At 56.3% G+C, this 24,181-nt stretch overlaps 1 protein-coding gene across 7 annotated transcripts in view; it reads right to left on the minus strand.

Moving 5' to 3' along the window:
- The window catches only part of FHDC1 (FH2 domain containing 1), a 48,478-nt gene extending 25,458 nt beyond the window's left edge, over positions 1 to 23,020 (minus strand). The window contains exons 1-5 of one of the 7 annotated variants that reach the window (XM_055144812.1): positions 22,706 to 22,936; positions 14,980 to 15,060; positions 14,472 to 14,860; positions 5,054 to 5,115; positions 4,247 to 4,349 (exon numbers count right to left, since the gene is read on the minus strand). In XM_055144812.1, coding sequence (XP_055000787.1) covers positions 4,247 to 4,349; positions 5,054 to 5,115; positions 14,472 to 14,852 — 546 coding nt within the window. In that variant the 5' untranslated portion in view covers positions 14,853 to 14,860; positions 14,980 to 15,060; positions 22,706 to 22,936. Of the gene's footprint in view, positions 1 to 4,246; positions 4,350 to 5,053; positions 5,116 to 14,471; positions 15,061 to 21,169; positions 21,598 to 22,470; positions 22,680 to 22,705; positions 22,937 to 22,978 lie in introns of those variants that run through there. The other 6 variants (XM_055144810.1, XM_055144811.1, XM_055144809.1 and 3 more) reach the window with 6 other exon arrangements.
- Between the last annotated feature and the right edge of the window lie 1,161 nt (positions 23,021 to 24,181).

Below are 24,181 nucleotides of genomic sequence, written 5' to 3' on the forward strand. Positions count from 1 at the left end.
CCATCCGGGTCCTGAGAGGTCAGAACCTGTCCCCGGGTCCCCGGCCCAGAGGCACTGCCCCCTCGCCCCCCACCCCCGGATCTCAGCCCAGGGGCTCCCTGTCCTGGCCCACGACGCTCCCCTCTGGTCTCCCCCCTCTCTTTCTGGGTTAATTTTAGGACAAAGAACACTCAGAAGTGCTTTTATTTCTGGGACCACCTGTTTCCTCTGGGATGCGAGCAGAACGATGCACCAGGGCCTGGCCTGGAGCACAAGCTGCCGGCCACAGACAAGTAACCTCTGCAGACACGGGAAAGAGGCGTTTCCGCAGTTTCCAGGTCCCAGGGACACTGACATCAGAGGTGCTGCAAGGCGGGGCCCTGGGAGGCTCTTCTGAGAACCTTTGTCCTTCCTTCCTCCAAAGGAGGTGGGGCGGCCCACACAGCGCTGCTGGGGGAGGGGAGGAGTGGGGTGAAGTCTCCCCTCTGCTCTCCTGGAGCACCAGACAGGCTTTCTGGGAGCTGTGTGTGTGTGTGTGTGTGTGTGTGTGTGTGTGTGTGTGTGTGTTGGACGTTGCTCAGGACTCTGCACTCAGGGATTACTGCTGGCGGGCTCTGAGGCCCACACAAGGTGCTGGGGATGGAACCAAGTTTGGCTGTGTCCTATCTCTCTGCCCTTGGGGTATGAGCCCGGAGGGGGCTTCCTCAGCCAGCACAGACTCTGCAAGGTCCTGCTGAAGTAAGCCCAGGGGTTGTGTTTGGGTGGGGGACGCTGGAGCCCAGAGTCGGGACTGTAAACAAGGAGGCAGAGGGTGACCGGAGCTGAGGCTGCCCCTGGAGCAGGAAGCTGGACGGCTGCAAAACGGGGCCCCTTCGGCCCCACAGGGCACTCTCTCGGGCCCTGCCCGCTGCGGGGATGGTGTGGTGTGGGCCTGCTTAGCCGCCTTTCTTCCTTTGAATTCTACCCCCCACAACATTCAACTGAGATCTTCCAGAAGGAGCCTCTGACAGCTACCCTGCTGCCCCACCTTCCCTAGTCTCTGCCATCTTTAATCACTTTGGATCTTCTACATTAGGAGCCAAGTCAAGTCAACCATCTCCAGAACCTGCCACCCCTTCCAGGCAGGCAGCAGCACCTTCCCCCTCGCCTGTCTGTAGCAGAGTCTGAAATTCCGCTTTCCTGAGCTCAGACAGCCACGCGATCAAATTTGATTCTCAGTGAAAAACCCACCAGGCCAGTGGAGAGTGGAAAACAGAGCAGCCAGAGGGAGCCAAGTCCAAAGTTCAAGCAGGATTTGATTCCTAGAACAATCAAATCATTTGGGGGGCCGGGAAGAGCACCCCCAGCAGTGCGTGAGGGGCTGTGTGAACGGACCCATGGCCTCATATAGCCAGCCACACGCTCTGCCACTAGAGCCACATCCGGTGGGTCCCGGGCCCCCCAATCTTTAAAAAATCCAAATTACTTAGGTCTGGAGAGATTTGGATTTCCCAGCACCAAATGGTCCCCTGAGCACTGCCAGGCACAAGCCCACAGCCACGGAGCCAGGTGTTAGCCCTGACGTTTAAGGACACACTATCCACCCAAGTGAGGTTGGGAGGATGCTCGTTTACTTCCTGGTGTTTGTTTTGGGAGGTCATAGTAGTGCTCAGGGCTTACTCCTGCCTCTGTGCTCTGAAGCAGTTAGGCCCGGGAAGCACCTCCAGGAGTGGTCCTGGGGATCAACACAGGGCCAGTCACGGGCAAGTGCTTCAACCCCTCTCCTGTCTCTTTGCCCACTGAAGAGCCACGCTTTACCTGAAAGGAAGATTGAGGACTGCTCAGTGTAGAAGATGCAGGGCAAATTCTGATTTTGCGTACCTCCCTCAGCCCTTTAAGACCCTTTACTGAAATTAGTAAGTCAGTAACAATAAGTCTCTCAATGAGAGACGTTACTGGTGCCCGCTCGAGCAAATCGATGAGCAATAGGATGACAGTGACAGTGACAGTGGCTACCAATTCACTGATGTCACTTACCTGCCTCTGGGTTCTCTGCTTATCAGTGTTGCTTACCTAACCCAGGAGATACAAGCACTAAGCGACACCGATCTGCAAAGAGGAAAGCTAAGGTGGAGAGCAGGGTGGGTTAGGGGACAGACCGGGACTAGCCGGGGAGCCTCTGGGCCGCTTGGGCTGGCACTGCATGTTCCTTACCAGTCGCAAGCAAGGAACAGCAGTCACGATGCAGCAGTGAGACTGGGGACATGCGTGAGACGGGGTGGGAGAATGGGCAGTCGACAGAGCAAGGGTGACTTCTACTTCTTTCTAAAACACTCTGGGTAATCAGACATTAAAATCACAAGTATTCATGCAATTTCTTACTGAATTTTCACCAGGGCCATATCAGACATAGAAAACAATATCACACTGGGAACTTTTGTAATATTTTCCCTAGTTTTGTCCTCCCCACCCCCCCAAACTCCCGATCACATTCTATTTATATATATTTTTTTCTTTTTTTCTGCTTTTTGAGTCACACCCAACAATGCACAGGGGTTACTCCTGGCTCATGCACCCAGGAATTGCTCCTGGCGGTGCTCGGGGAACATTATGGGATGTTGGGAATTGAACCCAGGTTGGCTACGTGCAAGGCAAACACCCTACCCGCTGGACTATCGATCCAGCCTCCCTCCCCATCACATTCTTTTTTTTTTTTTTTTTTTTTGCTTTTTGGGTCACACCCGGCAATGCTCAGGGATTACTCCTGGCTTTGCACTCAGGAATCATTCCTGGTGGTACTCAGGAGACCATATGGGATGCTGGGAATCGAACCCGGGTCTGCCGCATGCAAGGCAAACGCCCTACCCACTGTGCTATCACTCCAGTCCCTCCCCATCACATTCTTAACCATTCAAAAGTTCTGTCGGGGGGCCGGAGCGATAGCACAGCGGGTAGGGCGTTTGCCTTGCACGCGGCCGACCCGGGTTCAATCCCCGGCATCCCATATGGTCCCCCAAGCACTGCCAGGAGCAATTCCTGAGTGCAAAGCCAGGAGTGACCCCTGAGCATCGCTGGGTGTGACCCAAAAAGAAAAAAAAAAAGTTCTGTCAGGGAAAAAGAAAACCAATCAAATATAATTTTGTGAGACTATATTATCTATATTATCACTGAAGCGATAGCACAGCGCATAGGGCATTTGCCTTGCACATGGCCAACCCGGGTTTGATTCCTCCACCCCTCTCGAAGAGCCCAGCAAGTTAGCGAGAGGATCTCGCCCGCACGGCAGAGCCTGACAAGCTACCGTGGCATATTCGATATGCCAAAAACAGTAACAAGTCTCACAATGGAGAAATTACTGGTGCCCGCTCGAGCAAATTGCTGAGCAACGGGATGACACTGACAGTGAGACAGTGATATTATCGTTACAGCAATTTGAGGTGTTTGAGTCTATTACAATGATTGCATTTGTTAGCCATTTACCCATATCTTCAAGTTTAGGCCAAAGTGGTTGTTTTACTTTTTAAAAAAATTCGGGACTGGAGCAATAGCACAAGCGGGTAGGGCATTTGCCTTGCACGCGGCTGACCTGGGTTTGATTCCCAGCATCCCATATGGTTCCCCGTGCACCGTCAGGAGTAATTCCTGAGTGCAAAGCCAGGAGTAACCACTGAGCATCGCTGGGTGTGGCCCAAAAGAGAAAAAAAAAAATATCTGGGGGACTGAAGAGGTAGTATGGCAGGATAGGTATTTGCCTGCACTCAGCCAACCCCAGTTCCCAATCCTTGGCACCCCTATATGGTCCCCTAAGCACTGCCAAGAGTGATCTCTGAGTGCAGGGAGGGAAGTTTGGGGGAAGCTGGGAGGAAAGTCTGAGCACAGTCAGGTGTAGCCCCCCAAAAAGCAAATCAAGCCAAAAACACCTGAATTATACAATAATCTGGGTTTCCCAAGGCAAGGATCAGGGTTTGGTGACAGACACAGGCACCAGGAGGTACTGAATATCATATGTCAAGTACCATGCTAGGTGTGTAACTGGTTTAATCCCCTCGGCAAGCCAATGACATCAGCATCTTTATCCTCCCTTTACAGGTAAAGTTCACCGAGTTAAGAAGCACCCTCGGTTCCGCAGTGAAGGACACAGACCCCACTTGAGTCTCGGTCTCTTGGGACTGGGTCACGTGCTCCTTTGACTTGTGAAAACGCAGGATGCAGGTCAGAGCGGACCTGCCCTGTGTGGGTTTTGACGCCCCCACTGCGTGAAGCAGCTCCACACACCTAGACTCCTTACCTCCTCCGACTCCGGCAAGAGCTTCAGGATTTCTCGCAGGGTCTCTGCTCCGTAGTGCTCACTCTTTCCCTCGTGAATGTCTTCTACGATGGACTGGGGAGACCTGGAATAGCAAAGAGGCGGGTTTGAGGGCCCAGGGTCACCGCTCTCCTCTCCGTCCCAGGCGCCCTCACAACTCCCACAGCCATGGGGAGGGGGAGTCCTGACTCCCCACTGGAGGTCCCTGAAAACCATCCTGGAGCCCCCTGAAAGGCTCAAAGGAGGCACTATCACTGGGAGTCTTCTTTAAGAGAAGGGAAAGAATCTCTCGGGTCTGGTTAGCATTCCTGCGGAACCCTCTCCTTCCAACACTCGAGTTTAGGAGTTGCAGAGACAGTGCCGCTGACCCCATGGGTGCCCACCTTGTCCCTGGCACCCCTTATGGTTCCTCTAGCACTATCAGGACTGCTCCCTGTGCCCAGAGCCGGGATAAGCCCTGAGCACAGCTGGGTGTGGCCCAGTACTGCTCCTCCACATTAAACAAATAAAACACTCAAGTTTAACTCAAGGGCCACCCGAAAGGATAAATCTACATGTTGGCCAACTTGAACAGCCACCCCAGGCCAGGCTCCCGGTTCCTCCAGCCACCAGTCTGTGCTCTGAGGAAAGGGAAGCAGAAAGGAACAGAGACTTGCAGACTCATCCGAGCTCTAAGAAGGCTCTGAAGGGCTGAGAGTGACTCTCTCCTCTCAGCTTCTCCACCTCTGCGGGGCCAAGCTCACAGACTGCCGTGCTGGCAGCAGACTGTGAAGCAGGCAAACATCTTACTTCTTAAATTGCTTGAGAAATATCCCAATGTTCATGCTCCGTTTGGCATCCAAGATGGTAATCTGGAAAAAAAAAAAGACGATGAAAGTTGAAATTAAGGACTGGAGGGAGGATGAGAGCGAAAGCTGTAAAAGCACAGCACTCGTGCGGGATGGGGGCTTGGGTGGGATGCACTCAGGTGTGCTCGGGGCTTTGTGCTCAGGGATAACTCCTGGCAGGGCTTGAGGGACCATATGTGGTGCCAGAGATTGAACCCAGGTCAACTGAGGGCAAGGCAAGTGGTTTATCCATTGTATTATCCCTCTAGCCTCCAAAGACTCATTTTTTTCTCCTTACTATACTGTGGTTTACAGAACTGTTCATAGTACAGTTGCTTCAGGCATTCAATACTCCAACACCAATCCCACCATCAGTGTCACCTTCCCTTCACCAGTGTCCCCAGTTTTCCACCCACCACAAAAATCTGTTCCCTTAGCAGGCGCAAACAAACTTTCTTCATAATGTTTGTTAAACAAAAGGCAAATGGAATTATCAAAAAAATGTATCAGTGACGGGCTGGAGCGATAGCACAGCGGGTAGGGCATTTGCCTTGCACACGGCCGACCCGGATTCAATTCCCAACATCCCATATGATCCCCTGAACACCGCCAGGGGTGATTCCTGAGTGCAGAGCCAGGAGTAACCCCTGTGCATCGCCAGGTGTGACCCAAAGAGAAAAAAAAATATGTATCAGTGAAGGTCAATTTGTGATAATTGTTTGATCTCACTCTGGCGAGGATTTGCTGAGCTGGCTGATGCTCGTTAAGCCTTGTGTGTTACTGTTTTATGTTCACTGAGCTTGGTGGGCTTCTAGGTAACTTTTCCACCTGAGTTGCTGTGCTCCTACGGGGCTGATGAGTAACATAAAACCTGGCCGTACATGCGGCTGCGCACTCCAGGAGCTATGCAGCTGGGATGCCTTGGCGGCTTGCGGCTTGATGAGGTTCCGTTGTGGAGCTGGGCCATCTCTATGCTAGAGGGCATCAGTGTGGGTGAGGGATGCTGGGCTCCAGGCAGCAAGAGGAGTCGGCCTGCCCCACTCCAAGAAGGCCCCGGGTTCTCAGCCCAGAGACGGGTCCTTCTGGGAGGACTGAGCTGTTTGTCATTCTTCTCAAGATTATGGACTATTTCTATGCCCCATAACACTAATTTTTTTTTCTTCTTGGGTCACAGCTGGTAATGCCCAGGGGTTACTCCTGGCTCTGCACTCAGGGATTACTCCTGGTGGTGCTTGGGGGACCACATGGGATGCTGGGAATCGAACCCGGGTCGGCCGCATGCAAGGTAAATGCCCTACCCGCTGTGCTATCGCTCCAGCCCCATAACACTAATTTTTAGAGAATGATTCTCCATATATAAATCTGGTTTTCAATACCTAATATTATTTTATGAATATTAAAATATCAGCATTCCCCCAAACACCTGTGAATGATACACTTCCATGATCAGATCTAGTTTGTTTTGGGTCATACCGACTGGGCTCAGGGGTACTCCCAGCTCAGTGCTCCAGGCCCACTTGCAGGGATATTCAGGGGACCATGCAGTGCTGGGGATCAAAACCGAGACTCCTGTGTGCAAAGCCTGAGTTCTAGCCCTTGAAGTTCTCTCTCCCAGACCGGGCAAAAGTGTTTATCAAACCACAGCTTAGACCCTTTGGGAAGATGGGGAAACAAATTACTTCTCTCTCCTTTGGAGGCGTCCTGGAGAGAAAAAAAAAAAAATCACCTTTAAGCTGCTCCTCCTTCCCCAGGGTGTTTGGCCAGGGGAGCCCTGCCTTCTGCAGGTTCGGGATCCACTTGGTTTCCGTGAAATTCCTGCTGGGACTTTTATGAGCGGAGCTGGGCTGAAGGGAGGGCGGGCAGGCTCTTCCTGGCTCTGAGGTTAAACTTTACAAGCCGAGGGCTGCCTTCTTTTGAAGACTTATCTTAAACAATCACATTATTTACTATCCTAAGGGTTGACTTCTTGCTAACACAATCACCTGCCAACCGTAAAGTAAACTCTCGGGCCGGCTCCATCCCCTGGAATCCTGGCGAGGGGCAGCAGGGGGAGGGCGAGGATGAAGCCAGGCCTGTACACCCTTTAAGGGGCAAACTTGCGCCCAGAGAGGAATCTATGTTGGCGAGGACCAAAGTTGTGCTCAAGACAACCCAAGAATCGAAAACGCACAAGGTCAGGTGTGTGGGTGCAGCGTCCGACCTGGCCTAAGTCTTTTCTTGCCTCGCCCCTGTCTCCAACAATTTCTCCCTTTCAGTATGGTTGCGCCCCCAGCCCCACACTGACCCCAGGCCCCCCGAGGCACTGTGCCAGCCAGTATGAGCATAGGGCAGGCGAGGGAGGCATCGCCTGCTATTCCTATAGGATTCAGGACCCCCGGAGAGAGGTTCCCCGGGACCCCCGTTTCAGAGGGTCTCACTGGGGCTGAGATGCTAGGAGCAGACTATCGGAGCCAGAGTCCCTATAGAAAGGGGGCAGCCCCCAGCCCCACCCCTGGGCCAGGCTTCAAAAGCCCTCGTGACCCCCAACTGGCCTCTCTGGGATGCTGGAGAGGTCACATCCTCCCAGTGCAGGCCACAACCTGGACCCACGGACACCACAGTCTCAGCGACACACTGCAGGTACATGGGCTGGTCACCATCTAAACCAAACAGTAGGACCCCCAGAGAAGTCTCCCGACTGTCTTTGAGCACTGTCCGTCTGCTTCCTCAGGGAATCACACTGGGTCCATCTAGAGCCTTCTAGAGCCCTCAGGAAGGGCCTCTGCAGAGGGTCATCACTGTCCAGGTAATTGCGCTTATCTCAGGCCACTGCAAACAATGGTGTGCTGTGTGCTGGGCTCCCGGGAGACTCGCCGGGGACACAGCTGAGGCGGTCACCTTGGCTCCCCGCCAGCCCCTGTCCCTTTGTCTATGGGGACACCCGGGCAGGACAGGCAGGCAGGACCCCGTGAGGCCACAGGGGCACCTGCTGCAGAAACACAGTCTCCCCTGCACGGCCCGAGAAGCGCCAAGCCAGGGCAGTAATGGAGCTCTCATTTATTCCTCAACGAGTTCCGTATTTTGCCTCCTTTCAATCTGCTACCCAATTCGCCTCCCTTCTCTGTCTTTAGGAAAAGACATGACTGGGCTTGAGTTCAACAGTTTCAGCTGGAGGCTGGGAAGATGGAGGAAGGGCCAGGGCGCCTGCCTTGGACGCTGCTGGGCCATGTTCCACCCTGGGCACTGTCTCTGGTCCCCCTGGGTGTGGCACGAAGCAAACAACAAAAATAGCTTTACTGTGGAGTTTTAGTAAACTGCTCACGTTTATCATCTTAACCTTTTTGTTTCGGCTTGGCAATGCAGAGGACGCCAACCCAAATCTCACCATGCTCGAGCGAGAGTTCAGCCAGAGGAGAATTCAGCAGCCCAAGGAATGCGACCGCCACCCCCCACCCAGACTCTCCCTGCAGACCCGAACCAAACCCCCCTCCCCTCTCCTGAGGAGGCCGCAGTCTCCTGAGTCTGGGAGCCATCCGCTCTGCAGATCTGTCTTTGGTGACTGATTAAGCGGTTTCCCAAATGAGTGATATCACCCTAGGGGGGTGCTCAAACAATGGCAGGGGGGCAGGTAGGAACCTGGATGCGTTTGGGAGAGATTTCTGTTTGTTTAAAAAAGAGGAAGATTGGGGCTGGAGCGATAGCACAGAGGGGAAAGCGTTTTCCTTGCACACGGCCAACCTGGGTTTGATTCCCAGCATCCCATATGGTCCCCCGAGCACCGCCAGGAGTCATTCCTGAGTACAGAGCCAGGAGTAACCCCTGTGCATTGCTGGGTGTGACCCAAAAAGAAAAAAAAAAAAAAAGAGGAAGATTTCCGGGGTTGGACAGTACAGTGGGTAGGGTGCCTGGGTTTGACTGAGTGCAGAGCCAGGAGAAAGCCCTGAGCAACACTAGGTGTTGCCCAACTGTCCCCACCTCCCCTTCTGCCCACGCCCCCGCCCCCAATGGGTAGATTTCCAGGGGGACTGTAGACCACCTAAACTGGGGAACCTTTGAGGTCTTAGAACATGGCTTCAAAGAGGAGAAGACACTTCCCACCACTTTGGCTGTGACACGTTAAACTTTCTTTCCCTCCTTTCCTTCCTTTCTTTCCTTCCTCCCTCCCCCGCCCTCCCCCTTCCTCCCTTCCTCCCTGTCTTTGCTTGCTTGTTTGTTTTGGAGCCACACCCAGAGGTGCTCAGGGCTTACCTCTGGCTCTGAGCTCAGGAATCACTCCTGGCCGGGGGTGCAGGGGACCACGTAAGGTCCTGGGGATCAAACCAGGTTGCCGAGTGCTGTCCTATCACTCCAGCCTCAGGTCAAAGTTTCCTGCCTATTCAGGTAATACTAAATAGTGGCTAGTTCCATTCTCTGTCAAATTCTGCAGAACAACTATTTTTAAAGCTTCCCATATGAATTCCAATATAGACTTCGTGTCCGGGTTTGGATGCCTTGCCATTTTGTTTGCTTCCGGTGGAATGTCAACCGGAAGGAAAAAATGAGAAACCAGTTGTAGGTTTTCCGCCCCGGCCACCCCCCGCCAAAATGTATTTCAACTACTCTACCAAGCTCTGCATTGTGGGCATGACCCAGAATTCTAGAACATTCTGTGATTGTAACACAAGCTGAAAAAGAATGATGGGTGCCTGAAGTGGAGCATGGGGGCGTAAAATATGACTTCTCATAAATTTAGATAATACAGTCTTCCCCCCATCCTCCTGCCTCCTGCCTCTCCTTTTCTGATAAGTGATCTTAGTTTGCTATTTCTGACTTTGAAACTACACCCAGCAGTGCTCAGGAATCACTCCTGGTGGTGCTCAGGGGAGCACATGCCAAGGAGGGAATGCGGGCCAGTGACGTGTGCAGCAAGCAAGCGCCCTGCCCACTGTGCAGTCTCTCGGGCTCTAATGATATAGTTCTGTCCAGTACGGCCAGAGCGGCAGTTCCGCAGACATAATGGAGCATATCAGTGTTTCCATTTCCTGCCCTACTGACGCCTGGCACGGCAGACCCTTTGCCCGCTGGTTTGGTTCTATCTAACACCATAATCTCTCCATTATCTCACATGAGAAGTGGCCAACACGGGCCCTTCTTCAGAGCGTTTCAGAATCTACAGGCGTCTAGTACAGGCCCAGCTACCCAGAAGGGGAAGTTGTGGGCAGGGGGCTTTGGGGTGGGGATGAGAGACTAAGGAGGAGCAGTGATGAACGGATGAGGGGCCAGGGGAGCACAGAATGCCCTGAAAAGGTGGTGTTCGAGCTGAACCTTCTTATTATGATTGCCAGTAAAATACATGTCATTTCTAATGACTGTATTATAGCTTAATTATTATCCTGCCACTGGACATCTCCAGGGCAGCTTTTAGGCAACAGAGATACAAGGACAAGACAATGCCTAACCTCTCCCTCCCGGCCCCCCGCAATTACATATTCTCATTTCATATTTTAAGTGTCTCTCGTCCTGAGCTCAGCCCTTCCCAAGCCCAGATCTTTCCGACCTTCCAGCAACTTCTGCAGGAGAGCGGAATTTATCTGTAATGCTTTATAAGCCTTTTGAAAGTCGGAGCCGACCACATAATAGCAGGCCGTTTCTGGAGGAGGCGATTCTATTTCAGGGCGACAGCAGCGCGGCTGGCACCCACACATCTGTGGCCTGCGAGGACCCCGGCTGGGGTGCTGTGTCCCCCACCCCCCCCCCCGGGGGATGGCCCTCTGCCAAGCATGCTGCTCAGGGATCCTGCAGCCCACGAGGGCAGGTGCCAAGGACGCAGCGTCACATGCCTTACAGGAGGGGCGTGAGGCTGTCTGCTCATCTGTAACTTCTTAGAAGAAAATCGAGTGAGGGAAGGAGATCGTGTGTATCATATTATTTTGCCAGCGAAAGGATCAATTTCTAGCCATGTCAGAGAAAACATGAAGAAAGAGAATAATTCTGGAGAGGGTTTAGGAGACTGTACAGCAATTCGATTTCTAGCCCCATAAGGTCCCCTGAACATTGCTGGGTGCAGCCTCAGAGCACCCTGGGGGGACCTGAATATCCCCAGCACCCCATCCTTGAGTCTCTGCTACAGCACCAATGGCCGAGGGTTGCCAACGGCCCCCGAGATCTCCTGAGCACCTCTTGAAAGGCCACACCCTCCCCCTAAATAAAAGAAGAATATTCTGGAGAATCCTTTGTAATGCAATTATGAGCCAACAGGCACTCACTCCAGCTCCCTGCCATGACCCACAGAACTAAAAGTCCATCCTCTCCTGCCACTCAGCCACGGCGGTGCAGAAGGAGGTGCTGGATTAGCATCTGTCTGCATCACTGGAGAAAGATGTCTGCACTCTCTCCAGCCACCCAGAGTCACACAGCAGCAACTCAAGAGTCTATGGGAGGGGCTGGAGAGATAGCACAGCGGGTAGGGCGTTTGCCTTGCACGCGGCCGACCCGGGTTCAAATCCCAGCATCCCATATGGTCCCCTGAGCACGGCCAGGGGTAATTCCTGAGTGCAGAGCCAGGAGTAACATTGCCAGGTGTGACCCAAAAAGCAAAAAAAAAAAAAAAAAAAAAAAAAAGAGTCTATGGGAGGTGGTGGGGGTGGGGGTGGTGGTGATGAGATAAACACAGCATGGGGCCGGAGTGGTCGTACCTAGGGGAGGGCACTTGCTTTGCATGCAGCCAACCCAGGTTCCATCCCAGCACCCCTGAGCCCACCAGGAGTGACCCCTGAGCACAGAGCCAGAAGTAAGCCCGGAGCACCACTGGGGTGGCCCCAAAACAAAACAATAATACACAAAACACAGCTAGTGAAGTCAGAGAACAGAAGTGCAGTGTAGACATGAGAGGGAAGACGGTGTTAGACAAGGATGAACCCGGAGGACATTTCACAAACTCACAGTAAGACGAGCACACTGCGGTTCCTCTCAGGTGAGTCCCTAGAGGAGGCGGGACAGGAAGTGGTGTGGGGATTGGCAGGGGCTGGGGCACGGCCAATGGGGAGGGGGTCAGTGTTCAAACGGGCATAGTCTAGGGTTGCACGCAGAGAGAACAGGGCTGTGTGTGCATGGCAATGACGGCTAAATAGCCCCGTGGACGCCCCGCTGCCACCCAAGTGTACACTGAGAAATGGTTCATTGGGGCCAGGGGCTGGCATAGCTCAATGGCAAAGCGCCAAACTCGAGACTGAGGATTTGCTGCCTGAGGCAGCCTGCAGGCGCCAGGTGGGGAGGGCCTCTGGCACCACAGCAAGGCACCAAGAGGGAGAAGGGCAGTGGGTGAAAAGCTTTTCCTGGTGGCCATGGCTTAGGTGTCTCCTATCACGACAAAACACAGCAATCTGGGACGGGGCGATGGCTCAAAGGGCCCGAGCACACGCTTTTGCCTATGCGGGACCAGCTCCTTCCCGGCACCAACAGGAGCGACCCCCAGCCAGGACGCACCCAAGCCCGGATTTCCCAAGCTGAGAATCGCCCCTGAGCACCACTGGGTGTGGCCCCCAAACCAAGAAGCTGACACTGATTCTCTTCCCACGTTTGCTTCTTTTGTTTTTAAAGGGAAAATACAAAGAGAGTGGGGGTAGTAGGGGGGTAACTCCAAGGGTAGGAGCGTCTGTCTTGTGTCCAGAGATCCCAAGTTTGATCCCCAGCGTTGCACAGTTTTCCCTGCATGACCAGACCCCGCCCTGATGGCTGCCAACACCACACCACTGAGGCATTAGGCTGGAAGAGAGTCGGGGAGGCGCAAAAGGTAAAAAGTAGAGATTGACTCAGGGTTCGGGGTGGATGAAGAGGAGGACAAAGATTTTCCCCCCTAAATTAAATCTGGTCTAGCAGTGACAGTTCTGCCCTTTTTTTTTTTTTTTTTGGTGGGCGGGAGACATTTGGGCTCGTTCTCAGCAGTGCTCAGGAACTACTCTTGGCTCTGTGTTCTGGGATCATGCCTGCTTAGTGCTCAGGGACCATTTTGCCATCAGGGATTTGAACCCGGGTCAACCACATGCAAGGCAAATGCCTAAAGCCCTGAACTATCTCTCCTGCCCACCCCCAAGTTCTGCTTCTGCGTCTCTGCAGGAGCCCCACGGCCCAGGCCCTGCTCCCTCGCGCGGTTTTACCTTTGCTGCGCTTCGTTAGTTGTGGGGAGAGGTGGCACCGCTGCGGCAGGAGGAGCAGGAGGGCCAGTCCCGTCACCAAGGACTCCAGCAGCCGAGCGGCTGCTCTATCCCGGCCCTGCCCAGGCTTATCTCAGCGACTCCATCTCTGACCCATTTTCTCTGCGCCCAGATGCCCCATGAAAGGCCAGGCATTTATATCCCCACGTGAGCATGTGCGTGCGTGTGTATGTGCACATGTGCACGTGTGTATGTGCACATGTGTAAACACACCTCCAGGAACACTCTCTCACCCCTCATGCCCACTCTCCTCATTCGACTTCCATCCCTGTGAACACAGAGTAACTCTAAGGACGGGTTTGGGGTTGGCGGGGGCAGGGGTGCTCCCCAGCACGGCTGGGGGTCCGGGGGTCACTCTCGGTTTCAGGGCTCAGGCTGGCCATGTGGTGCTGGCACTCCAGGGCTCCCCCTGGCTGTGCTGGGAGTCCATGTGGTACTGGGACAGAACTTGGGGTGCCGGGAGTGTGCTCCTGCCCTTTGGGTTCTCTCCCCGGCCCACGGCCGAGGGTTCTGACTCAGTTCCCATACCCCTGAGTGAGCTGTGTCTGGGACACACCGTGAGGTTAGTGTCGCTGTCAGAGGGACCTTCCTATAAGGCCCCCTGGGAAGAACTTTTCATCTCCAGGCTTGGAAAATCCATCCACAGTCCTGAGACGAGAGAACTGAGCATGGCAAACACTCAGAAAACCTGGGAGAAGCATAAAAATCACAACCCACAGGCTGGAAAGAGAGTAGGGCGGGTCAGGCTGGCCTTGCAGGCAGTGGCCTGGGTTTGATCCCTTGCACCTACAGTGTCCTCTGAGCTCCACCAGGAAGGGTACCTGAGCACAGAGCCAGGAGTCAGCCCTTCAGCCAGTAATAATCCAGAGGATGTGGCCTGATGGGTGGAAGTTTGGAACTAGAGGCAAGGAGTCCCCCCAAAGCTCCACTAAATCTCAGAGAACTGAATTTGGGGAGTTGGTGGGCACAGCCAGAGGAGGCACAGAGCCCCCCAATGCTGCGAGGCTGGGACACCATTGGCCCCCAGGGCCAACTGGGAGGAGGCACCGCTCCTCTGTCCAGCTCACCACCCACGGGCTTTCTGGCCCTCCCTGAGCACGGCGCCTCGCCCCATCTCACTTCTCAGTGGTCCAGGCCAAGTCTGCAATGCGCACGCGCGCCCCTCCGCGCCAAGGCCCCCGCGGGCAGCCGGCGAGAGGAGCGACTCACCTCTTCCCGCGCCTCTCGGAAGGACGAGTGGGACGCCGCCCCTCGCCTGGAAGGGGAGACCTTGGGGGTCCCGTCCTGCTGCCCGAACAGCTCCTCGATGGTCTTCGTGTCGATCTGGTAGTGCTGCTGCTTCCTGGCCGCCAGGGTCCAGATGTTGTTCTTGCCGCGCACCTGCTCCTCGGGAATCGTTTTCCAGAAAAAGCTCCGCAGCCGTTTCTTCTTCCCCAGGTGGCCGTTCATGTGCGAGGTTGGGGGCAGTCCGGGAGGGGGAGGGGGCGCGGGAGGCCCCCCAGGGAGGGGAGGTGGGGGGGGAGGTGCAGGCGATGGACATAGTGGAGGTGGGGGGGGAGGCGGCGGCGGCGGCGGCGTTTGGCTGATCATGAATCCAGCTGCGGAGGCGGGAGCCCCATTTTCTTTATCGCTGACCAGGGAGACACAGTTCATCACATGCATAGTAGGCGGGCCTTCCTCGAGGGGAGGGCGCCGGCATGGGGAGGCAGACACCGACCTGACACCGGCTCACACCTTCTCTCCGGCCAGTGTGCAGACAGCGTCCAAGGTCACCAGGCTGGGGGTCATCTTCCGAAACCTGCCAAGGCAGAGACACCTTAGGTCAGGGCAGAAACGCGTCCTGGGATGCAGGGGGCAGTGAGGGCCGGAGGGATGGCACAGGGTGAAGGTGGTCGGGATGCCTGTGGCTGACCCCAAGTCTGAGTCCCTGGCACCAGATGTGGCCTGCCAGGAGTCACTCCTGAGAAGGAGACAGAAATAGCCCCTGAGAACTGTGGGGGCGGGGGGAAGAGAGAGAGAGAGAGAGAGAGAGAGAGAGAGAGAGAGAGAGAGAGAGAGAGAGAGAGAGAGAGAGAGAGAGAGCTGTTGGGAAAGAAAGGGAGGGATAGGAAGAGAAAGGGAGGGAAGAGTAAGGGAAAGGGAGGGACGAGTAAGGGAAAGGGAGGGAAGGGAAGGAAAAGAGAAAGAAAAGAGAGAAAGAAAGGAAAGAGAAAGGAGAAAAACAAAAGAAAGAAAGAAAAGAGAAAAAAGGAAAAAACAGGGGCTGGAGTGATAGCACAGCGGGTAGGGTGTTTGCCTTGCACACGGCCAACCCAGGTTCGAATCCCAGCATCCCATATGGTCCCGAGCACTGCCAGGGGTAATTCCTGAGTGCATGAGCCAGGAATGACCCCTGTGCATCGCCGGGTGTGACCCAAAAAGCAAAAAAAAAAAAAAAAAAAGGAAGAAAGAAAGAAAGAAAGAAAGAAAGAAAGAAAGAAAGAAAGAAAGAAAGAAGGAAGGAAGGAAAGAGAGAAAGAAAGAAAGATGGAAGGAAGGAAGGGAGGAAGGAAGGGAGGAAGGAAGGAAGGAAAAAGGGAGGAAAGAAGGGAGGGAGGAAGGAAGGGAGGAAGGAAGGAAGGAAGGAAGGAAGGAAGGAAGGAAGGAAGGAAGGAAGGAAGGAAGGAAGGAAGGAAGGAAGGAAGGAAGACAAACCCTCTCACATTGGGAGCACACGTGGCCGCCTGGAAATGCTGGCCACGAGCCCTTTAACAACCTCCCACCCACTGATAAGGCTCAGACATCCCCAGAACCTGCTAGAAGCTCTGCAGGGTCTTTTTCTATGAATGAACTAGTGTTTCCGTGCCACTGTGTTGCTCCCTAGCCAGAACCTGCCAGGCCCCCAGGAGGTGGTCCTGCGGCTGACCCGGCCCCTGCGTCCTCCAGCCCAGACCTGTCCCCCTGGGCGGTGCTGTGGGCCAAAGGACACCCTCCGCCTGGTCAGCGAGACCGGAGCCCTGGCACAAGATAAGATCTGGTCCAGCTCACTGCCCTGGAGTCGGGGCCCAGCTCCCTGCCGCCCCGGGAGATGGGGCTCCCCATCCCAGAGAGAAAAGCACCCTAGAGACGAAGATTAGAGGCGCCCCTGGAGACACGTCATTCCAGGGCCTGGACTTCGGTTTCCTCATCGGGAAGACCGGGCGGTTGGGAAACAGTAAGCGGCCCGATGCTATCACTCTGGATTCTTGCTGCGCGGCTCTTGGGAAACGACCTCACCCTCCCACCTGCCTCCTTTGGTCTCCGGCAACGCCTGGCGCGGAGCAGAAGGCCGGGAGCTCGCTGCCCGGCGCTCGCCCAAGGCACCGGCTTCCTCTGGGGCCTGTAGTGGTGGCCTCGCTCCTTCTAGGGCCAGGGAGGGGTGGGGCTGTGGAGGACCTTCTAGGGGCAGGGGCTCAGCATATCTTCAGCCGTAAGGCCAGGTGCCAGGGGGACCCCATGACCAGACGTAGCTCAGCTTATGTCGCCTCCTACCCCTACTTCAGAAAAAAATATTATTTGGCGCCTCTCCCTGGAAATTCACTTTTCTTGGGGAAGGGGCAACACCCAGAGGTTCTCAGAGCTTACTCATGCCCAGGGATCACTCCAGGGTGGGCTCAGGAGAACTTCTGCGGTGCCAGGGATCAAATCCGGGTGGGCTGTGTGCCAGGCAAGGGCCCTGCTTACTGTACTATCTTTCCAGCCCTCAAATTCTACCAGAGCCCCGCACTACTGAACCCCCACTGTGCAGCTACGCCCAACCCCCTGACCCCACCACCATCAGAGCACCCCCTGGGGCGGCGGCATCACCAGCTTTGGGAAACACTGCACTGGAGTGAGCACCCCGATGATGTCTGAAAAAGGGGTGCTCTCCAAACCAAAAGGTCACATGGAGAGGCTTTCCCTGGGGACAGGGAATGTGCACAGGCTTTACATGTGACAGGCTCTGGGTTGGATCCCTAATTCCCATGGTCCCCATTACTTCTACATGAACGCCCCCAGCCCCGCCCCCATTTGAAGGGTGATTTTTGTGTGTTCAGGGCACCCAGAGATCCCAACCCATGGGCCTTGGCCAAGCGATCTGTGACTCAGTGCCAGGGCCCAAGGACACAGAGCTGTTGAAGCCCTGCAATACCGGGGTTCAGGGGCCTCCAGGGCTACCCCTGGTGATGCTAGGAGGGTCGCGTGGTGCTGGTCCTGCACGGGCCCAGACAATCTTCCCAGCTCCCGTCCAAGCACACAAATTAACAACAGCACTGATCACACAGCTACGCTGCTCAGACGCGTGAGAGGCTTCCCTCCAACCCCCCCTCAGGCAGAATGCCCTCAGGAGGAAGAGCGCAGACTCCAGAAACAGATCGCTTCTCCTCACACCACAGTTCAGCAATGTCTTAGGCGTTTAGCCTCAGGTGAACGAGGAAGGCTCCGGAGCTTCCATTACAACAGAGCAACTATAATAGAAGGGTACACCTGTTTCATTGGTTTGTGCAAGAACAAACGAGCTAATGCATGACCAGGCCTTACTTACCAGTCCATAGTTAGCTATTATCAATAACAACTGGTACCACTTGGGTGTATGATTTCTCTTCGTTTACCAGACGTTCCCCATTTCTTTAAAATATGTATGGGGGGGGGCTGGAGCGATAGCACAGCGGGTAGGGCGTTTGCCTTGCAAGCGGCCGACCTGGGTTCAATTCCCAGCATCCCATATGGTCCCCTGAGCACCGCCAGGAGTTAATTCCTGAGTGCACGAGCTAGGAGTAACCCCTGTGCATCACCGGGTGTGACCCAAAAAGCAAAATAAATAAATAAATAAATAAATAAATAAATAAAATATGTATGGGGGCTAGGGATGTGTATCTTTTGTACTTATTTATGGCCCTGGGCTCAATTCCCAACATCACAAATACATATATGTGTGTGTTTACAGATAAAGTGCTAAGTCACCCCTAGCTGCTAGAAACATACCTTGAATATTTTCAGCCTCCATTATGCAACTTAACAGGTTTGTAAAATTTGTCCTTTTTCAATACTCAGTACTTTTATATTAAATTACAAAAATATGTTTCTAAGAAACATTGTAATATTTAAGTCCTGTATGTCTATGGCTATTAAATGGCATTTACATTCACTGATGCTGCTGCCTTTCTCCTTTTAAAAAATTTTTTTATCCATTTTCAAGTGTGCAAATCGGCGGCACACAGCACATTCACAGTATTGTATATTGTCACCAGTGGCTAATTCTGTAGAAAGTAAAACTTACAATATTTATCCAAGCCAAGTTACATCTCACTTGAGATGCAACTGGCTTTTAAAAGGAGTTTCCATAATTATCATTAGGGGCATAACTAGGCTGTTTTCATAGTTGGCACCCCTAAAGCAAATGACTCATTGTCAATTACAGTTTATAGTTATATTTGAACTCTTCTTTTTTTCAAGACCGTGCAGGTAATCTTGGCAGTTTAGTCTGACATACTTTAACATACTTCTGTTCATAAAATATCTCATGTGTGGGAGAGTTGCTAATCCTCCAATTCACTTCCAATTCCAGATTTGCTGACTGGCCAACAGATTACCCCTGAGAACAGAGATAAGCTGAGAAAAGTCTCCATCCTAGAAAGCGAGGAGCCCATTCAACACGGCCGAGGTATATGCATAGACGTGTCACGAGGGCCACACAAAACAGACCAAGGGTGAGAAAATCCAACCCGTTTCTTTTCCAAGCCACTTGCCACCCTCCCACACCAAAGAGAAATGGGGCGAGTCTGCAATAGCATGGTACAGTATCCAGAAAAGTGTGTCCAGGTAAAATAGGACACGCAGGGGTTCTGCCTTACTCTGCCTTAATCCACCCCCTGAGCCATCCAGAGAGAGAACACGGCTTTTCAAAGGCACCAAGGAAAATTTAGAGTTGTTTTTGGTATGATGTCTGGCTCTCTTTTTCTTTTTTCTTTTTTTCCCAGGGTACCATACAAGGGTCCCAGACCCCCAACAGCTCGGAATGAATAAGTTCCCGGCAATGATTAGCTAAGATGCTAATGCTTTCACCTCCAGCTTCAATGGCGCTTTGAGATGCCTTCCCCAGCAAAGGATTTCCAGTGTCAATAAGGGGGTAGGAGAGGGAGCAGGCAGGCTGCATTCTAACCCCTCCTGCCCTGCATCGGTGCAAGACAGGGGAGTGGAGGGCACACAGGGGCACTGGCTCTGCTCTGAGGCAAGTGCCTTCTCTCCCTGCAGCCTGGGCAAAGCAGGGGACAGCGTGCTGAAGAGCTCGGTGGCACAGCAACCCCAAAGGGACCTTGGGATGAGCGTCGGTACTGCTGGAAAACATCCCTGTCCCATCCATTTGCCCGGGACACACAGACAGGCTTGTCCTTATCATCTCACCTCAGCCTTGAGAAGCCGGAAGGCTTCGAGGACTAACCAACGCTCAGCCCAGGGTAAACAGGGGGGCGGTGCAGAAAGTCTCTGAGAATGACAGCACCCTGGTCCCCTGGCAGGGACCCCTTCCTCAAGCGCCCTGAGGGCTGAACAGGGCCCATCAGAGGCAGGTTAAAGAGAAGGAAGGGTGGCGGTGGGGGTGCAATTCAGTTCAGCATCTTCCCACTTGGTAGCACTTTGGTAGAGGAAGCTGGGATTGTGCCCAGAGCCTTTTGCTGATTAGAAATCATGTCTCAGGGGCCGGAGAGATAGGGCAGGGCTAAGGAGCCTGCCCCTCGCACACTGCTGACCCTAGTTCAACTCCAGCATCTCCCACGGTTCCCTGAACATCACCAGGAGTGATCCTGAAGCACAAAGCCAAAAGCATGTCCTGAGCAGGGCTGGGTGCACCCCCTGCCCCCCCCCCCCCAAATATCAAGTCTTAGAATGTTCCTTACGAGTCTTCCAGGAAGCCCCCTGGTCCTTCCAAAGTTCCGGTTGACTAGGTGGTACAGGCCAAGCCTGCCTGCACGGGGACTGGCTCCCAGGCCCCAGCGCCTCCCTGGGCAGCTCGGGAGGGCATACATAAAAGGCGAATCAGCAGCTGGCATGACTCTGCCCGCTGCCACCTGCAGGCCCTGCTGGAGGGAGTGGGTGGCAGGGCAGGCGAGCAGGCAGGGGCGGAGAGCAAGCACTGCGGTCAGCTCCAAGCCCGGAGCTCTCCCCAAGCGGCCCGGCGGGCCACTCACCCCGTAGATCAACAGAAACCAAAAGTAAGCGCCCAGCGCCAACACACCTTTCCCCTGGATTCCAGGCGCGCATGGGAGATGAGGAGGGAGCAGGAGGGGCCGGCCACACCCCTGTGATGACAAACTGGGACCAGAGCAAGTTGGGTTTGGGGGGAGGAGAGCGGCTGGGGAGGCAATTCTATTATTATTGGGGCAGGTGAACCCTGCAGTGCTAAAAGGCAGTACTCCTGGCTCTGCACTCAGGGTTTACCCCTGGTGGGGTTCCAGGGACCATCTGGGGTGCAGGGTGTGCCTTGCACAAGACCTGCCATCAGATCTACAAAAGAGAATTTTTGTTCTCTTAACTCCCCGGGAGAGGGCTGCTGCCGCCGCCTTATCAAATCCTCTCCTGATTATCAAACGTGGTGACACCCGCACTGGCCGGTGGTGCCTGTTCTCAGCCCGCGCGGTGGCGTCGGATCTGCAGCACGACATCAACCCTGCAGGGCCTCGGGCAGAGAGACGCGGCGCCCGGTCCTCTCCCAAGGTCCCCGGAGCAGAGGCCAGCCGTAAAGGATGCTCTGCCCGGTGGCCCGCCCGTCCCGGGAAGGCAGGGGACGGTCTCGGCAGACAGTCTCTGCAAAGCTGCTCCTCAGAAGCCCGGGCGCGATCTCTCCCGCAAAGGTCCGCACGCACAGCGCGTCCCCCGCGCCCTCCGCCCGGCTTCCCGCCTGCACCACTCACCCCGCGCCACCGGCTCGGCCACACAAAAGGCCGCTCGGCCGCGTCCGAGGCTCGGAGGTCGGTTCCGCGTCCGGCGACAGCCAGAGGGAGAAGTCCCCGTGGCGGCGAGCCAGCCTCCAGCGGCGTCCTTATCGGGGCCACGCGGGAGGGGCGGCGAGGGTGGGGGCGCCCTGCGCGCCCCAGATAGACGCCCACACGCGCCGCGCGGGCCACCCGGGGCGGGGAGCGGCCACCCGCGGCCGTGCGGGGACAGCGGGGTCCGCAGCGCCCACGCCGGGGAGGCCTTGGCCCGTCCGCTTCCCGGGGATCCCCACCGGCCTCAGGGGGTCGCCCGGCTCCTGGCCAAGCCCCGAGGGCCCGCGTCCCCCCCTCCTGGCGGATTCCCCAAGTGCCCGGGGCACGCAGCTCCCAACAAGACGAGGTCCGGGGTGGGCGGGGGGGGGGGCGCGCTTAGCGGGGACGGTGCCTGTGCTGGAGGCGAAAGGGGCTCGCTCCCTCCTCGAGCATCCACCGCGTCCCCCCCTCCCCACTCCAGGGTGGGCGTCCGGGGCGCGGGGCGGACGGCACACGGCCGCACTGCAGCTGGGTCACGGGCGGCCGCGGAACACGGGGCTCCGGAGCCTCCCCGGGTTTGGTCGGACGCCGCAAACTCCAGCCCGAGAAGACCCCTGCACCCACCCCCCCTCTCCGCCCGCAGCCCACCCGCTTCCTCCCACAAACTTCCACAAACGCAGGGCGCAACTTGGAACCTGAACTTGGCACGCGCGGAATTAGCGTGCAAGGACGAGAAAAAAGCCCCTCCCTTCGCAGCCACCCCGCGCCGTGGGTCCGCACCCCTACCCCGTACCCCACCCTGTCAGCGCGGGCGGGTCGGGGCCCCAGCGCTGCGCCCGCAGTCGTGAGCGCTCGGACCTGCGGGCATCCAGCGGGGGCGCAGCGTCCCCGCACGTCCCGGCGGCTCGGCTAAGCCCGCGGAGCCGGCTCCAACCCGGACGCGGCCCCGGCTCCAGTTCATTCTCTGGACGCGGGTCCCACAGCGGACCCCGCTCGCTGTCCCCTGCGGCCGCGGGCTGCGCCGCCACCCAAACCAGCGGAGGGGGTCTGGGAAGGAGGAGCTGGGGGCGTGCGGGGTCTCTCCAGACTTCCCCGGGAAGCTCAGAGGCGGCCGAGACTCTGCGACTCCTCTCGGCGCTGCAGCCCGGGTCCGAGCTGACCGTCCCCCACCCCCCACGGTGGTCGGGAGCCGAGGGGCATCGGGCTCCCCGCGCCCGGGCCGGAGCGGCGCGGCTGCCAGCACTCACCCGCGCTCGGTGCTCCCGGGAGTCCCGGCGCCGCGGCCTCCCGGCGGGTCACTGCAGCCCGGGCGGCCCTGGACCGCGAGGGGGGCTGGGCGGCGCGGGGCGGAGCGCGGCGGCGGCCTCAGGTAACAAAGCTGCAGACTCGGCTCTCCCCGCGGCCGCCGCAGAGGGCAACACGCCCTTTCCTGTTCGGCCCCTTCCTCCTCCCACCCCGCGCCCACGTCGGCGCTCGGCTCACCTTCACCTGCGCGGGGCCCTCGGGGGGCCTGGGAGCCGCCGCGGGGCAGGGCGCTCCCCGCTCCCCCCCCCCCCAAAAAAAAGGCTGGCGCGGGGCCCGCTGATCGGCCACCTAGGGAAATTGGGGACGGGGGGGGGCGGGGACAGCGCTCTACCAGCTGGGAAGGAGAGCCGGGGGTCCTAGTGGAACTCTGGAGCCGTCACAAAGACGCCTCTGGAGGCCGCCAGGGTTTCCCCCCACCCCCAGCGGGCGCACCCCCGCGCGCGCGCGTACCCGTGCGCACTCGCACCCCCGCGCGCGCTCCGCACCCCGGGGTTTCTCCGGGAGCTCTGGGCAGCCCGTCGAGCGCACTGATCCCGCCTGGCTCGGCCCGCGCTGCCCAGAGGTCAGCCTGTCCCTCGGCCCGCGCAACCGACGGTGGGAACAGAAACTTTCCCGCTGCATTTAAGCGCAATTCAAACAAGGACCCCTTCCCCCGCCCCGCCGCCCCCATGACTGGAGCAGATGCTGCCATCTGGGGTGGGGTGGAGGGACAGCGGAGTCTCCACGTCTCCCCCCTCCCTCCACGCTCCCCCCCCCCCCACACACACACCCCAGATGCTTCTGATTCCAAGCAGAGAGGGAAGAATCAGAAGAATCGCGGAGCTCAGTTGCGGCCAAATCCGCTGCTCCAACGCCGGGGCGCCCTCTGGGGAATGAAGTCATCTTTACCTTTGACTCCTGCGCCCAGATAACAGACCCGGGCTCTGCTGGCCTGGAGATTTCCTCCAGGGGGAAGAGGGGGACTGGGGGCTGGGCCTCGGGATTCCCTTCCTTTGATGCTCTAGGAAGAGCAGCGGTGACTTCGAGGAGGAGGGGGTGGGGGGAGTAACCAAAAAGAAAACAAAGTCCGGGTGGCCACTCGCCCAGTTAGTTCCTGGCATTTGACTGTACTGACATTCACCACCCAGAGAATGGGATGCAGGAAAGTCCCCCAGCAAAGCTCCAATGTGCCCGAAATGAGCAGAGAGCTGTCAGCAGCAGGCATGAGTCCCCAGGAAGGCCCAAGCGGAAGGGAAATGGCATAAGGCTTGGTGGCCTGAGGCCTTGTGGGGGCCTCCCAGTCCTGGCAGCCTCCTGCACATGTATCTTTCAAGCCTCAGCTCCAGCTGGGTCTGTCCCCTGCTCCCGGGGTGCTGGTGAAAGCACTCACTCCTCAAAGGGCCAAGTCCCAGTACCTGTGCTCCACGTCCCTATGGTGTCCCTGCAGCCTTCTGGCCAGCCCCTTCTCTCAGCCCTTCCCACCCCCTCCCCAACCCTCTGTCTTTTGATGATGGTAACAGGGGACTCCAACTGTCTATCCAGCAGGATGGATCCGGTCGGGGATTCATCCTGAACGGGTCCAGGTCAGTGGGGCCCTGAGTGTGTCAAACTCCTACGGGAGCATTCAAAGAAAACCGATAAAATCTCTAAGCCTGAAATGTGTGGCCAGAGGGT

This window comes from Sorex araneus, chromosome 7 (assembly GCF_027595985.1).
Source record: "Sorex araneus isolate mSorAra2 chromosome 7, mSorAra2.pri, whole genome shotgun sequence".
Classification (NCBI taxonomy): Eukaryota; Metazoa; Chordata; class Mammalia; order Eulipotyphla; family Soricidae; genus Sorex; species Sorex araneus.